The sequence below is a fragment of the Centruroides sculpturatus genome, unplaced genomic scaffold (genome assembly GCF_000671375.1).
Source record: "Centruroides sculpturatus isolate CEXI.00-Female unplaced genomic scaffold, Cexi_2.0 scaffold16, whole genome shotgun sequence".
NCBI classification, from domain to species: domain Eukaryota; kingdom Metazoa; phylum Arthropoda; class Arachnida; order Scorpiones; family Buthidae; genus Centruroides; species Centruroides sculpturatus.
The window spans coordinates 650,582-669,199 of NW_019384548.1; the positions used below are offsets into that span (position 1 = coordinate 650,582).

General features: G+C 27.2%; 1 protein-coding gene across 8 annotated transcripts in view; it reads left to right on the top strand.

Moving 5' to 3' along the window:
• The window catches only part of LOC111623575 (PQ-loop repeat-containing protein 1-like), a 52,903-nt gene extending 35,759 nt beyond the window's left edge, over positions 1-17,144 (top strand). For 5 of the 8 annotated variants that reach the window (XM_023366195.1, XM_023366198.1, XM_023366193.1 and 2 more), the window contains 3 exons: positions 3,285-3,362; positions 14,436-14,652; positions 16,183-16,927. In XM_023366195.1, the coding sequence (XP_023221963.1) occupies positions 3,285-3,362; positions 14,436-14,652; positions 16,183-16,399 (512 nt within the window). In that variant the 3' untranslated portion in view covers positions 16,400-16,927. Of the gene's footprint in view, positions 1-3,284; positions 3,363-14,435; positions 14,653-16,182; positions 16,928-16,989 lie in introns of those variants that run through there. The other 3 variants (XM_023366194.1, XM_023366200.1, XM_023366199.1) reach the window with 3 other exon arrangements.
• The last annotated feature ends 1,474 nt before the right edge of the window (positions 17,145-18,618 follow it).

The window sequence follows — 18,618 nt, forward strand, 5'->3', positions numbered from 1 at the left end:
ATAAATAAATTCTTTGAACAGTTAATGTCTCTCATCATCACAAGACCAAAACACTAATAAACATAATTATCCCATTAACATGTATTATATTAGTTTTAGTATAATGTCATTTAAATGTATTTTCTATTTAATATGTATCTGACATTGTATTTGTTTTTCAAATGTGATTTGTATATGAATCTGAAGATGAGACATGAACTGTCTCTAAGAACATTTAATCATATTAATAAAGTGACTTCTTGAATGTTTAATAGTGTTTTGGTATTGTGATCTTTAGTGTCATTTCCTACTATAAAGTGGCTATCATTTCTTTTCAGAAGTCTCAACCATTCTTATTTTTATATAGTTGAGATATTAGAATGAATGTTTGAAAACATTTTGATCTTTAGCAATGTTCTAGAATTTATGAATCTATTATATTCTACAGATGATGATAAGCTACTTTGAAAACATCAATTAAATTAATATAATAATTACAGAGAAACTGATCTTAATTTTATGAAAATGTTTATAAAGATGCATTTAATATTAATTAATGAACATCACACTATCTTATACAGAAACTCAAAATATATTTTGTTATGAATCATATTTGGCTTGCACAAAAAATGATTGAAGAACCTTACTTTAAATTATTAAACTACATGAACTATAATGAAGGATCAAATCATATAATTATTATGTAACCATTTAGAAGCAGAACTTACTTTGGTTTTTTTATTTAAGGATTTTTATTTTATGGTGCAAGTCTCTAGTAAAACCATACATTTAAAATATAAGTGAACTAAAAAACCAAACATTTAAAGTCACAATAAATTGAAGTTGATAGAATAATGCACAAGTCTTTTCATTTATGTGAGAAACTTTGTCCAGTTAGAAATTTGAAGATAGTAATAGATTTTGAACAAGGAAAAAAATTTATACAGTTTTTAAAGAAAAACTATATCAAAATAAAAAAGTTATAAGTAAAAATATGCATTTGAAATGAATAGTAATTTTAAAAATATGCAATTTTTAAAAATAAGTAAATAATAGTAATTTTTAGTTTTAATATAAAACAATTAATAATATAAATAAAATAAAATCTTGTATATCAGCAATGATTGCAACTGATAGATATTACTGTAACTATAACATTTTGTCAAGCTTGCTAGTGAGAATAATGGTCTGTTTATAAATAAGGATAAAATTCAAGAAGAAAAAGAAAGTTTTGTTTTTTGTTTTATTTTTAAACCAATTTTAATAGTTGTAATATATTTATTTCTAATATCTCTTTTGTGTCCCTGAATTCTGAGCTGTAAAGAATATAGATGGTAGACAGAATATGTGAGCAAAATCTTATACATGTTGGACAATTCCAATTATGACTATTGATTTTATTCAGAAATAAAGATTTCCTTAATTAGTTTCATATGCATTGGTAAAAATAACTTTTTTTTCCCTTTTGAAACTTTGGCAATTCTTACTTAGAAATGACTGGATGTTTTCACTTATTAATAAATCTACACCTTCTTTCTAGCATATCACAAAAAATTTATTTAATCAGGCAAATGTGTTTGGTTTTTTTTTATACGCCTATGTTAATTCTTTACATTTACAAGACAGTGTGACAAAATGTTGCATACTTTAGCAGTTATAACCATTGCTGACATTGAGAATGGATTAATCACTTTTACATTACTTTTAATGGGAAAGATTGGTTTGGTATACGTCCTATTTGGTATAAGTCCAAACATCAGGAACGGATTAAGATCGTATACCGAGGTTCCACTGTATGTGTTTTTTCTTATTAAAATTAATTTTTATACCTTATCTTTGAGAATAAAATAGATTTTTGTAAAATCCATTTTAGTAATCACAGAAATTTCTGACGGTGGCTGAATGCAACTAAACTAGCCACTAATGTACAAATTTAAAAAAATTTCCATTTTCACTTACACAATTTACATAACAATAGACACTTAATTTAGTTTGTTATTAATGTAACAATAGATAATGTCTATCAATTATATCTAACAATAAACAATTTGGTATCTCCATTTTNATCTTCAGAAAAAGAATAAATTAAAAACTGTTTTTTAAATTGTAGAGATATATAGGCTTTAAATGTTTGATTACATTTAAGCTCCAGCCAAGGTTTCTGAAATGAGCTGTATCTGACTAGGTTTTATAAGACATAATAAAATTAAAATAGAATAAAATAAAAGAACAAATTAAAAGATGCACCACTAGTTTTTTGGGCTAAAGGAATATCACTATTCAAAGACAAGAATGTGAGACCATGACATTTACACCAGTACCATGAATTTCATATCTGAACTGTGACACTTTGCTGGTCTGAAATCAATCTGAAATAATTTAATCTATCTTATGTTTTTTTTTTATTAATTTATTCTTTGACTTTACATTTGGAAATGTTCTAGGAGAAGAAGTAATTACCACTTCCAAACAATAAACATTGTTTATTTAATATCTTATAAACTTAAATATGCAAATAATAAGCCCTCTTTATTTGTTATCTCAGAATAATTACATGAAAAAGCTCAATAATTTAATTTGATATTACAATTGGACTTCCGTATTGCAAAGTCCTTACAATGAATTTTTCTATAGAATGTTGAAAATTAAACATATCCTTTTAATATTTACTACAATGTATTTTCCATTTACCAGATTTTTTATATATCAAATTTACATTGTTTCATGGAAGCAATTCTTTATGTTGAAATTGAATGAAGGAAAAATGTTTTATTTTATATTATTTAAGTAGCATTTAATGTGACATCCTAAATAAAAAAGATAGAAATAAATATATAAAAAATTTTTCTAATAAAATATACATTTAATAATGTAACATGAGTATTATAGTTGTTCTATCTAATAACTTATAATGTACTGTATATACAAAAATTTAACAGAACAACGTTTCCAATATTAATTCTATGTCGTGTTAATAAATAATAATACAATGTCATAAAAAATGTTTCTTAAAAGTTTTTTTGAAGGCTTTTATGGAGATGTATATTATTTAAATTGTTAATGCAGATGATGACAAAAGAACATTTTAAAATATTTTAAATTGAATAAATGACTTGATTTTTATATTGACAAGCTAAATACTCATTTGTAATAGGAAATTCATTATTACTTTAATTTTTATTTTTAAAATATAACAATCCTCTTTGGTATTTTCTAATTTCTAATATAATATTAATTTTAAAAGATTATATTATATATACGGTAGGGAAATAATATTGAATTATAATATTTCTTAATGCTATCAGAAAATAAAGAGAAGGAAGATTTTCCTCCTCCTGGTCAACAATATAATCACCATCCTTCTTCATCCCGGGTATTCTGGGGTATGTCTGTCTATTATTAATTTCTGTTTTTCTAATCTATATTGGAATCTATTGTTATATAAGTAAAACTAACAAATTTAATAATAAATTTTACTTAAAAATAGGTTGAAGCATCAAAAATTACTGAAAGATTTTAATTTACGTAAAAAATAAATGCTGTTATAAATGTTAAATTATATACGTATGTCACTAAATTGATGAGCGCTTTTGACGATACACACTTTCATCTTCTTCAGGTCATTATTCTTCAGGTCATAGAAGATATAAGATCTTTTTTTGAATACAAATATAGAGGCATCTAACGCATGCACAGTATAAATGCGTGTGTTTTTATTTAAATATCTTCTTATATTCTACCATTGCTGTTATTCCAAAATGTTAATTAAGATTGGAATGTTTTAAATTTTGTATTCAAAAAAGGATCTTATATCTTCTATGACCTGAAGAAGACGAAAGTGTGTATCGTCAAAAGTACTCGTCAATTTAGTGACATATGTATATAATTTAATGCTTATATGGTAAAAGTTTTTGCAACAAATGATTAGCATGCTGTCTATCACTATATTATAGATATTTTCCAAGATGCTGTTATAAATATTATCATAAATGATGATATTAAGTAATACGGTTAAAATGCAAAAAAAAAAATGTATTTATATGAATAAGTTTTAATGAAGTTCTTCAGGAGTATTTATTTTTATACCAAATTTTTATACCAAAAATTTATCTTGATCTAAAGCAAAAATTCAAATCTTCTATGAAAGTTTCATATTCAAATACATAATTCAACATCAACATTTTTAACATTAGAAGGGAATTGTTTATCTTAAATACATTTTGAATTACAAAGAAAATGAAATAAATGGGTAATTTAATATTTTATTGTGATTATTAAAAATAATAGATAATTGCTGAATACTTCAATATTCTCTAATTAATACAGTGGGTGATCGGTTAATGAACATAATCCATTCCAAGACCATATTTGTTATCCGAATTGTTCGTTAACTGATTATCAATTTACCATGATTTTTGTGGGAATTTGATTAATTCATTCTGAAGACCCCAAAAAATAAATAAAAAATTATATACTTTCTTACTGTTTGTTTATGTTGTTTATTTATGTTACATGTAAATAAACATGTAATAATAAACTAAAAGCAATCTCGCTATTTTTTCATGGATGGCACATCTTTGTTTCTCAGATGCAATTTTCATTACTCCTTTAGCTGCTTAAGTCTTTTTGATTATATCTTTCTTAGCTAAGATTGTGCCTACTGTAGACCTGTTGAAGTCACCTGCCTACAATATCAGACATCTTTTGTCCACTCTCTACCTTGCTTAGTTTCTATAGTGAACACAGTTCTTGACACTCCACTCTATTTAGGCCCCATAATAATATCAGTTTTTTAAATAAGAAGTTCAGAAAAGCATTTACAAAAACTTGGAGAACAGAAATTAACTAGTGCAAAAAAAGGTTATATATACAACTGTGAAAGTTCCATTCCACAAACCATGTATAGATGCCATTAAAATATAGTTTTACAAATGTTAAATGCAGTGTTGCTTATTCTTGTGTTTGATCTGTCAGGTGTTCATTATCCAAACTGTGTTTGTTGTCTGAACATAAAAATCTTTTGTGGAAGTGTTCGCTGTTCGATTTGTTTGCAGTCTGAACTATTTGTTAACTGATCACCCACTGTATTTGTTCAGCATTATAATAATATATGCAAAACTTTTGTTGAAAACGTTTCTTATACAAACTCTCTGTGCTGGAAAATTGTGTGTAAGGTGTTGCTTTTATTACTAATAATATATATAGCGTGTGTGTGATATACTCTATTTATATCAGGTGACCAGAAAGTTCATGTGGTTTTTGAGATTAAAATTAAAATGCATGTAAAAAGTGAATGAAAATATTTGTTTTCAGTAAAGTAAGCACCATCACAATCTATAAACTTTTCCCAATGAGATAAAAGATTGAGACTTTTTTCAGAGTGGTATTTACAATCTTTAGAAGCAATGAAATCCTTCAACTCCATTTTCAGAACTGCTTGGTTTCTAAACTGTCAGTTGCATATATGATTTTCCAGCACCAAAGTTTGATGATGATATGTCTGATGAATATGGAGGGTGGGATAGAATTTTCCAGCCAAGGCTATGGAGCTTGTCTTGGGTCATTCATGCTGTGTGAGGTTGTGTGTTGTCCTGAACAAACATAATGCTTTTGTTATTAACAAGTTTAAGCTGTTTTTGATGGCCTACACTTGGAAATGTTCTACGAGAACAAGTAATTACCATTCCCAAACAATGTTTATTGTTTGGGAGTGGTCACTCAATGAGTTTAAAGTGAACACTAACATAACACATGCAGCCTGAAAGATGTGTAGAGCATTTGGAAAGAACACAGTGAATGAATGCATGGTCCAAAAGTGATACAGAAAATTTGCATTGGGTAATGAGTCTCTTGAAGATGCATCTTGTGAGGGAAGACCAAGCAAATACATTTCATTTTATAGATTCATTTTACATTTCACTTATAGTAAAATACATTACTTGAAAGTCATTGTTTTTAATAATTGTTGTTTTTCCATTTAGCATAATTCCCTATGAAACTTTGCCTTGTCTTAAGCTGTTTAAACCATTGCTAGTTTTATTTTATAAAATATACATATCCAATTTGTTTTTTTCTATATCATATTGCCTAGGAAATACAAAATTCTTTACTTAAAGATGATTTGCTAGGGATATGGGATATATTAGTCTTGAACAATAGCATAAATAAAGTGGACAAGCAAGATTTTCCTTTATGTTACTTGTGGAAAAGAAAGAAATATGTTTTAAAGTTTCTATAAAAATGACTATTATAATTTATAGATTTGTTTTCAGTGTTAATAATGTACAAGTTATTGAATAAATATAAAGTATTATAAAGTTGAACATATTATTTTAATTAAAAAAAGTTATAACAGATTATATATGTTATCATTACTGATGAAATTAAGTTCAGAAATGTACAAACAACTTAAAATTAATTACATGTAAACATTTCAGTGTAACAATTGTTTTTGACAAGTAAATCATACATTCAGTTAGCAATTATTCCCAAAGTTTGACACTATAAAATGTAGAAAACCAACATTCTTTTTTTTCAAATTACAGAACAGGAATATTATTAAATTCAAATTTTTTCCCTCCCTTTTAGTTAGCAAATTTACTTTATACATATGAACTAACATTTTTATTATTTATAATTTAAAATATTGATATCTAACATGTAATAACTGCATATATTATATACATACATAGTTTTTCTTGATTATTATTATTGATTAGAAATTCATTCTTGTAATCATTCAGAAATAAACCATATCTAAAATTTGTTTCAATTAATAATAATTCAGGCATCCATAAAAACTGAATTACTATTACTTTTTCAATTGTTATAATTTCAAAAAATAAAAATCATTTAATCTGTTCAATGCAAATGCCCAGCTTACTTTGCACATATAAAATTTTAAAATACTAAATTTAGCTCATGAAATAAAGATTTTCAAGAATTACATTTTATAGAAATTAATATTTTATTTCAAATAATTTTAAATTTTTATTTATTGCTAAAAAATTAATCATTTAATTAATCATAATTATGTATGATGATTAATTTTTTGATAATTAGTAATCATATGTGATTAAAAATTTAAGATTTTCTTATTTCTGTTGAAACACTTATTGTTATGTGGGCTTTCTTTTTTAATTTACCTTCAATTTATGAAATATACTATTGTGATGGTAAAAATGAAAGTAATAAAAAAATAATTAACAGTTTTATAAGCAGAAAACAGAGGCTTAGCTTCATATTACTACTATTGAAACTTTTTACGTCATGTGATATAGGGTATCCAATACTGTACAAGAGCTGGTCATGCATTGCTCCAATCAATGCGACACGATGATATAAAGATAATTAACCAGAAAAAAGATACTTTTAATTGTAAAATTATTACATGTTTGTTATGGTAGTTTTATTTCAGTTTTATTTAATACAAAAAAAAAATATTTCCTTTTCGTTTTTGACATCATATTTTAAGCAATGTAATAAAAATATATATATAAACTTTATAAAAATAATTTTTATAATTAAGTTAAAAAATACTGAGAATATATGTAGGCTGTTTTTTTTTTCAAGTTCTGATGGTCCATAAAACAAAGACAAGTGTAAATAACAAAGTGAATTTGTTATCAAAACTTAAGTACAAATATGGTTACTTTTCGACATAATCACTGTGAAGATTGAGGTATTTGTCATATCTGTGGATGAGCTTTTTCATCCCCTTGTCATAGAATGTTGCTGCCAATGACTTGAGATAAGGCCTAATGTTTTTTTGAAGATCGTCATTAGTCTTGAACCTCTGCCCTTCTAGCCACTTTTTCTGTTCAGGAAAAAGGTGGAAGTTGCGCGGTGCTAAATCGGAGCTATACGCTGTGTGTTTAAAGGTGGTGAAGACTTTCACCTTTCAGACTTCACCTTTCACACATTAAAAAGTTCCATCCAGCTTGGAACTTTTTAATGTGTGAAGACTTCCACCTCTTTCCTGAACTGAAAACGTGGCTAGCAGGGCAGAGGTTTAAGACTAATGAAGATCTTCAAAACAACGTTAGGGCCCATTTAATTCTATGACAAGGGGATGGAAAAGCTCATCCACAGATATGACAAATGCCTCAATCTTCAGGGTGATTATGTTGAAAAGTAACCATATTTGTACCTAACTTTTGGTAATAAATTCATTTTGTTATTTACACTTGTCTTTGTTTTATGGACCATTGCAGCTTGAAAAAACTGCCCTCGTTTCTTAAAATTAATATAATATAATATTTTTCTAAATAAAATATAGTTAATTTACAACACACTAAATTGATTTATTTTATAAGTTCAATGTTTTATTTTAAAATAAATTTCAGGGTAACAGTTCTTTGATAATTTATAATTTTATTCATGAACATTATCAAAATGGCTTTTGTTGAATTCATTTATATTTCAACTCTGAAGTTGAAAGTGAAAGCAAAATTTACTTACAAGTTAGATTAACATACTTAAACATGCAGTTGCATATGTAATTGTCAAAAATTTATATATTTGTCAAATGTTTTTAGTTTTTTCTTTTTTTTTTTTCTGTTTATAATAAATCTATCAAATTAAACTTAAATCAATATACAAAAATAATGATATTACATAATGTTTAACAATTTTGACATGTGAGCTTTCTATATGCTAAAACAAATTAAAATCTACACCACTATTAAATAATGATTTTTTTCAAATTAGGCAACTGAAAATATTGTTTTATATAATTTTGAAATATTGCCAATTCTCTTACACCATAAGTTAGATTTTTAGAAGGATATATGAATTTACCATTACTCAAATTAACAAAAAACAATTATTACTCTATTTTAAATTATTTGATGCCACTAACAACAACTCACATTTGCAACAATTGAAAATTTTTAATACTTTATAAGCCAAAATATCCAGAAATACATGTTAAAATATTACTTTCAATAATAATAAATGCAACTGATTCTCTACTGTTACTACTTTCTGATGATTCTTTATTTAAATTAGCATTAAACTTAATTTCATTAATATTAAAATATAACTGCCGAATAAAAAATATTACTTGCATCTAATGAAATTAGAGAAGTAAGAAAAAAACTTTGTTGTCATTTTCACAGTTACTTAACCTGCTTGACTTTAACAAATTGTGCAACATAACTGAGAGTATGGATGACCAAAATTGATGACAATTAGGATTATTTTGGAAACCACCTGCTCTCCTAATAAAGAGAAAGTGTTCTCTAGACAATCCTGGTTGAGATGTTTTTTTCCTTAAGATGATTCCACAGCTGAATTACAGCATTAATAGATAGAATCCATTCTTTTTTTGCAAGTTGGTCTAATTTTATTGACATCTTTTTTTTATAAAATCAAGATTTTATCCATAATTATTCGAATCTTCATGTTTGTTAAATGTTGTATTTTTAAATCATATAGTACATTGATAATTCAAAGATTTATCATTTCCTGTATTATAAGTCCTTGAATTATCAATCTACTATGATTTAGAAACACAAAATTTTATCCATTTAAATTGTTTCAATGTTTCTAGCACCACCAATATAGATCTGTTTTTTGAAATGATCACTCTGCTATTTAAACATCTTTTCAATTTAGATACCATAACTCTTAAATTTCTGATTTTTCTTGTTTTCGGTGTTACTTAGAAAGAAGAAATAATTCACTATTAACTATACTACTACTGTTAACTTATAAACACAAAAATTAGTATATTACCTGTAAAGGCAAAGAACATGAAGCTAATTTTTGTGAGGTTTGGTCAGATATAGATATTTCCTGAAACATAATAAATAGTTATTTTCTACTATTTAACCTATATGTAAAATCCATGTTATGTTTAATTAACTTGGATGGCAACGGAATTGAATTACGTGGTTGTTTTTCTGTTTTCATAGTTATATTATTCACCTGAAACAATTTGTCTATATTAGAATAGAATAGAAAAATAAAATAATGTTTATATTTTTTTAAACAGATTATAATAATATAAATATATTTAATTTTATAAAATGTATACTGATGATAATACTGTAATAAAAGGCAATTTTTTAAAAATAAGACTTACATAATTTAGCAGTTTTATATTATCTGCTGACTTTGTTTGAACTCTTTTATAAAAGGTTATGAAATGAAATCTAACTGCTTTTCAGACAATTCTTCATTGCACATTAATTTTGAAAGTGCAACATTTGCAATCTTATTACTGAAAAGTACTTGTAAAGCAATATTCTTCAAAATGACATTCACACACTAATTTTAGTTTCAGTTTATTTGGTGTAAGATGTTTAGATATTGTAAGTCAGTTCAGTAATTTAAAAATTTGACCTAAAATAAGTTTTCATTATTAAGAAACTTATGAAATCATTTGTTTAAACATTAAGTAGATATTTTACTACAGAATACTTAATATCATTAAATGATTATATATTCATATGAAGACATTACATCATAATGATGTCATAAGTCACTATACAATATTTATGTTTTATGATAAATGTTAGCCACATTTAAAGTTTATCCTGTTAGTGGTTTTCTGTGAAATAAAACTAGAACAGGGATTCAGAGAGTTTAGTTAGAAAACTTTTCTTGACAAATGGTATGATTTTTATTTAATTTCTTGAACATTTTTCTGAATTCTATAGTGATAATTATCAGGGGAAGAGCATAAAAATTAAAGAACAGTTTTCCAATAGTTTAAATAACTTTATTGGTTCATCTTATTATATTAAATATTTTCAAAGGACATACTTCATTTTATTTGGTGGAAAATGAAATCGACTCCATGTGTTGTTTTTGAGTGAGAAACTTAAAAACAACACATTTTCTCACTCTGTTGGTTCTTGTTCATATTCTATCAACTAACTTTAATTCAACAACAAGCAGTATAAGCTAAACTAGTTTGGCCTGAAGTCGGGTTTGGCTGGTAACATATATAAACTTATTGTTAAATTGCTTCTTTGTGTCGCTTCCCCACATAGTAATTCACCTACACCTACAATTAGTGAGAATATTAAGTCTTGTGATTTTCCACACTATTCATCACCTTTTTTTTTTACTATATCTAAAGACCAAGTTTTTGAGCAGTTCTTTAAACCTTGCACAACCATATCAAATGAGCTAAGTTTAATTTTTACGATTTTTTACAGTTTTAGATTTAATAAGTAAGTCTTATTAGATGTAAGACTTACAATCTTCTAATGCAATAGAAGAATAATTTAAAATCATTCAAAATCAGATGTCATAAATTGTGATTACATTGTGCATTTTTTTTTATTTTGTTTAATGTTCAGACATTTATTTCTTTTACTGATAATATTAGTTTTAAAATTAATCTGTAGTAATTGTTTTTGTGAAGAATTATTGTAAAATACAACAGGGAGGAGAACATTGCAAAATGTTAGTAGATTGAACTAAGTTCCAAATATTTTATAACGTATATCAATTGTCATTTTTAAATTTTAAGATACTTTCAGATTTTAGAACTAATTACGTACCTCAGCCTGTTACCGGTATGCAATTAACTTCAAAAAGCAAAAAATTAAAATTTCACGAACGTTTTCGAACTTTCAATGGTTCTTCTTCAGGTGGTGACGAATTTTCGACAAATTCTAACAAATTTGTTGCCACCTGAAGAAGAACTGTTGAAGGTTTGAAAACATTTGTGAAATTTTAGTTTTTTATTTTTTGAAGTTAATTGCACACCGGTAACAGGCTTCGAGGTACGTAATTGATTATATTCCGGTGTTGGATGAAGTGAAGTTATGATTTTAAAACTGCTGTATTAATTATGTAGTATTATGAATTTAAGAGAAAAATCTGTAATACTCTTAATAATCTAACGTTGATAAAAAATATTTTTGAAATGTTTTAACTCTGAATCTCTTGCAATTACCATTTACACACACAATTTGAGTGCAGTTGTTAATGAACTGATAAAAAGAAATGATAATGAAGTACAAAAAATGATAAATATCATTTAAATTAAAATTATCATTTTTCATTTTAATAATTTTAATAACATAACAGAACAATTTGATTTTTTCTAGTTTATTAATATTTTATAAAGTTCAGGACCTTTATTAAGGGACAAATTTAATAAATTTATATTTTTCTACATGGATTATACAGGATTTGTTTAAGAACAAAGCTGGAACAATAATTAAAGTAATACCTCTCACTTCTTACTTCTTTCCAGCACATAGTTTAATAGTTCAAACAAATGTTTTCAGCTGCTTAACTGCATATATTGGGTCCACCTGCAGATCACTCTTGTTGAGAATCAAGGAGCATCTTTATGACACCAAGAAAAAGAAACAAATGACTACTCTGGTCAGTGCCATAACTAGGCAGGTGCAACAGGTGCACCCGCACTGGGCCCTCTTGAAAGGGGGTCCAAAATGCATGTATTTGTTTTATTATTTTCCCAAACCTAATTAATTAAGGAGCCTAAATGCAAGTTCTTGCACAGGGCACAGGAATGGCTAGTTAAAGCACTGACTCTGGTACAATATACATCAGGAGTTGCATAATGCTGTCTTGGGCAAAAGCTAAGCTCTTAAAAATAGTATATGACAAAGCTATGCTTAAAACTACAGAAATAATTGAAATATTTAAAGAAAAGTGCAAAGGTGGATGCAGTGACGGCCCTAGCCAGGTTTTCAGGTGATGCGAGATATCATTGTGGCACCCTCCGTAGAGACTAAGCTGATAACGTACATTTTTCACATTATTAATTAATAATAACTCAGACCTCCGAAAGATTAATATAGTAATACTATGGATGAGAAACGATAACAACGGTAAATGAAGAGTTAACTTGACCCTTGTTAATTCATACGTATCACAAGCTGTTGACGTTTTTTCTCTCCCCTCCATCGATGGAATCTCTTAATTTTAGGTTTTTTTTTTTACTCTCTTCGCCCTGTGGGCACTAAGAGGGCCTCTTATAGCAGGCCCATTATGGGTTTGGCCAGGCCCATAATGGGGCGACCAGGTGGAGAGGGATGGGGCCTGACATATCCGAACGGACCACCCCCTGAAAAATTCCTGGGAATTCCTTGACCCGTCCGGATTTGATTGCGGGTCCCCTAGAGCGGTAGGCTGTCACCTTGACCGCTCGGCCATATGGCCTCTTAATTTTAGGTTATGGAGATATAGCACACATTTCAGGATCATGTTTTATATTCTCACAACCCAGTTCACTGTTGTGTAAAATCTATAGCATAGCAGTAGTATGGATTAGAAACAATAACAGTGAAAAAAAACAATATTCTTTCACAAGGCAATATTTATTTAATTTCTTTCATAAGGCGATATTCATAACAATATTTATTTAAACTGCTATGGCACAGACAACACTCACATCACGCAAAAGACAAATTTACATCGTAAATTAATTTAAAATTGAAACAAATTAAGAAAAAAATAAAATATATTTTGGTGGGTAGGGTTAAGTAGTAATAAGGTGATCGGGTTTTATTTTTTTCGCAGACGATCTATCATTGCATTTTTGGCACCTTCACTATGACGGCGCCCGGTGCGGTCGCACCGTTCGCACCGCCAGGCCGCCCCTGGGTGGATGTATCAACTAGAAAGAAAAACTAAGTTTTCCACAAGCCTGATAGGCTCGTTGACTCTTTTTAAATGATCTGCAGGCATGTTAACATCTTTCAAATTTAGCAGCTACAAACTCTAACAACTTTGAACATTACTTAAATGGTTTAATTTTCCATACCTTTTGGATGAAGTCATTCTTTGAACATTAGTCTGTATGGAGCAGCAGGCAACTAAGTACAAAATTTTAAAAAGCTTCAAACGTCTATGAATGCAACAGATGCTATTTATACTCAATGAGAGACAGTTAAGAGGTTGAAAATGTTTGTTTGAACTACTAAACTATATGCTGGAAAGAAGTAAGAAATGAGAGGTATTACTTTACAGGATTTGTTAATGAATAATAAATAAATAAATGGCTTTTTTTTTCTTTCAAAGTCATTCAGTTTTATAGTTGTGGATTAATAACAGGATAAATTACTTTTATTTAATAAAACATTTTATTTTTAATTTTAATAATTCAGCAATTATAACAAATACATAATGTAATTAGAAAAAATAACTAACTAAAAAGTTGGATAAGCAATAACATATGTGCATAATAAGTCAAATACTGTTTTATTTTGTTAATATGTCATATTATAAGGGACATGAGGGTCAGGCAATCTGTGCAAAGTTGGTCAGGGAAAGTCATGGAATTTAAAGCAAAAATTTGAGTAGGATCTTGTATATAAAGGATTATTTATTTTGTTTAATTAAATGATTTGCTTCAAATTTTGTTCAAATAATTTAAATGCTAAAATGTATTAACTTTTTAAAAAACTTTAAAGCATGTAAATTATTGTGGAAATAAATATTTAATTATGATTAATTTATTACAGATTTTGATATTCACTTTTTTTGGGAATGGACAAATTTTTCCAGTTATATAGAATTTATGCTGCTATTTACAACTGTTGTGGGTACTGTTATGTATGTATTCATTGATGTTCCAATTGTTGTAGAGACAATTGGTTTTACAGCTGTTTTCACAGAGGCAATGTTGGGAGCACCACAATTTTATAAAAATCTTCAAAAGAAATCTACAGTTGGAATGAGGTAAACTTAAAATTTATTTATAAGTTTCAGAATAATGATCTAATTTGAGATTTTTATACTTCAACTCTCTTACACTTTATATATTAATATATTCTTTGAATACTTTTTAAGATAAAAAATATATTTCAAGTTTTTCATTTTTAATTCACAACAAAATATTATCATCATTGATGTAGTAGTATGTTTAAAATATTTCTTCTGGATTTTATATTTTTTATTATTGTATAATAAATTAAATTTTGTTTCTTAATGATATAAATTATCTACTATAATTATGATTTACATGTTGATTAATTTCCTGGAGTTTTGAGATATAAAGATTTGTTCAAATTGATACCATTCATTCCATGGAAATATATATACAGTAGAGTCTCGCTAGTCCGAACACTGCTAATCTGAACATGTTTTGGTCAGTGGAGAGGAAATTTTTTCTAACATGAGGTCCACTTAGGGGTGTTTCTCTTTCTGGAATGAACCACATGAATAAGGTACTACAAATATACTCCACAGGCAGTATTAAAAAATGACACACAAAATATACAGTACTATTACAGAGCTCTAATCACAGATAAAACAATTCATCACAATAGACCTGACATTACTCTTATTGACAAATGCAGTAAGATTGCTTATATTGTAGACATCTCTATTCCAAACACTCAACATGAAAAATGATCACAGTTAAAAAAATCAACAAGTACAGTACATGCCACTCACACAAGAAATAAGACAGATGTGGAGAATGGATAAGGTATTTGTTGTACCTGTTGTATCTGTATCATTTATATTCATTTATTTATTTTAGATAATATTGAATAGAATGTACTAGGTTTAACTTGGATATCCAGGTTTATTTGAATAATGGCTACATAGCTATTATCTGCAGAATTCCACAATTAAAATTACTAAATTTGCTTTAACATATTTACTAAACTAGAAGTTAATCATTTAATGCACAAAAAATTGAAATATTTTTTCTACATTAAATCTAAAATAAAAATTAATGTTTTTATTAAATATCATAAGTGAAATCAAAAATACTAAACAGTATTACATTTCTAAATTAGTTTAATAGAATTTTTGATATACTGTACTGTAATTTAAATCATTCCTTTATGAACTTACAAGAAAGTAAAAGCTATGGGCAATAATTATATTAAATTTTCTAAACAAATCACTAAATGTCAGGTTAATTTCAGGCTATCTTGGTTAACTATTAATTATCAATCCAATTTATAGTTCAAAATTAATCTGGTATTTAGGGATTTATTTTAAGGATGAACCAAACTGTGTTTTGGAATTAAAGTTGTTTACTTGAAACGTTTTCGATTACAAACAAGTACTTTTGACATTTCAAAATGATATCTTCAGGCAAAGTAACCAAGCTTACATAACATTCATTATATACACTTGGTTTGGTTTCTTCTTAATCAAAGTTTGGCATTGTTAGACAGCACATTTTTATATACCAGGGATTTGTTTTGTATAAAGATCAGGCATGTTTATATATAAAATTTTCTTTCATTTCAGTAAGAAAATGGTGCTATTATGGACATTGGGAGATGTATTTAAAACATGCTACTTCATTATAAGAGAAACGCCTATACAATTTTGGATTTGTGGCTTTTTGCAAGTTTTTATTGATATGGCAATACTATTGCAAGTATTAATTTACAAAATACCTAGTCCTGTTATATTGGTTAACATGAAAAAAACTATGGTTAAAAAAACTGACCATAGAAATTGAAATATTTAAATATATTTTATGAAAATAAAATTTAAATATAAAGGTATTTATAATGTACATAATTCTCAAGTAATTTCTTGGTTTTTTTTCCCAGTCATAAATTAAAATTCTTATATTGAAAGTGTTGTTTATATACATAAATTTTATTCTGTTCAAAATTTTTTCTAAGCTTAACAATGCAATTTTATATTTTGTACACTGTTTACATTTTGTAAATATATATTAAAATTAAAACCAGCTTTAAATTAATAATGTTAACTGGAATGTATATGTTAAGTGTAATGGGATCTACTAAACTAATTTAAATATTTAAGTTTTAATTTTGCAAAACTTTTTTAAACTTTCCCAATAACTAAGGAAGCTGCAGGATTTCCCTGAAATCTATTGTAGCTATTGAAGAAACTATAATGTATTTAAGCGATTTAGTATTTAATTTATTCCAAATAATTTTTAAAATATTTTGTATTGTTTGTTTTTAGAAAACGTTGAGCTAATTTTTAAAAATATCTTATGTAATTCAATCAATATCCGTTTAATAAATTTTTATTGTTAATAAGTTATCAATGAATTCACTTTTCTTATTACAAAAGCAGTCGAAGAATATGTAATCGCAGAGAAATACGTAAGAAAACTACTCATCTTACAAGAATGAACTGCGATATCTGCCGATTGTAATGTGACTTCATCAGGGGCGTGCCGTGACATTTGATGATAGGGAAGCTGTGTTTCTATAAGAAGCCGACATCCAGGGGCAATCAGTTAATTCTTTCTTTAAATGTATTTTTAATAGATTATTTATCTGACGTACTTAATAAACAAGTTCATTATAATTACCTCTGTTATTAGATCCAATATATTCCATATGCCCTCTAAATGCCAATTCTTGCTTTGATAAAAACATATAACATCTATTTATTTAGATATAATATATCTATTAACCGTAACTATCTCGTTATAATTTTCAATATTTATTTTATATTATTTACTAATGTTAAATTCTATTCCGCTTCGATTTCCAAATTGCTTCAAATACGAAAGAATCGACGATTTTTCGTGTCTTTTGCCAGCTAAATTGTCAAAGCCATTCTTATTCCACACACTAATTTCATTTGAAAATAGTAGGCAAGCCAACAAAACAATTTTTGCATTTTTATGCATTTACAGAGCCATTTTATCGTGAAAATATCGAACAAATTTTTTTATTGAAGCGTTTATATTTAACTTAGGCATTGGCCTTTCTCTTTTAATAATGTTTTCTTTTTCATTATATGATCTCGAGCCAAAACTTTTTTAAAATAAATTTTCAATATCGCAATTACATTCCGAATCGCTAGCCACGATATAAGGGCTAAAATTAAAAATAAAATTATAAAAACTTACTTGGTGAAATAAAATGTGTGGTGGATATACATACCTGGTACAAAACATTCTTCAATTGTATGAATATACTTTTAAAGAAAATTATAATTAAATATAACTTTGTAATGAAACGTACATGAAAATAACATAAAATATTCTTTACTCTTTAAATCTTAACCACTTAGTCAAATAGCTCCCTACGAGTGGAATCAGAGACGGTCCTGCTAGGTGTGCGGTGTGTACTGTACATGCACGCGGGCTGCCAAATCCCGAGGGTGCCGATACCCTCGGGATTTGGCAATGTCAAATGTTTCTTTTGTCGCATCACTAATATACCTCAAAAGACGCGACAGGGTTCTTGTAAATTTTAAACGTTTCTCACCATAGCTGTAAAAGTCTAAATATGTTAAACTTAATAGATTGTCCGTCTTTTGTTTTCTAACTAATTCGTTTTAGGACCAGGTGTTGTCCACGGAAATTTCCAAAATTTACAACTTTTCGGTCACTCTCGTCGAACTGGAAAAATTTCTGTCTTTATTACATCTAATACAGTATTTCGAAGAAATCAGTCCCCACTGTACTCGGCTAGAGATTGATTCGGTTAAGCTTTTGTTTAAGTAATATTCCGGCTCTTTCATCAGGGTTTTGTTTATGTCCCCAATTCCCTAATCGCTTAATTATTTAACTACTACTTAAGTAGAAATAAGTCGAAACCAGTTACTTTGTACTCGAATATTTGTAGTCTCGGGAAAAAGTGGAAAGACAAATTTTTATGACAAACGGATACATAAATCGTAAATTTAAGGAAAATAAATTCTAGAGCCTTTTCTGTACCTGGTGCATCTCTCTCATTCATTAAA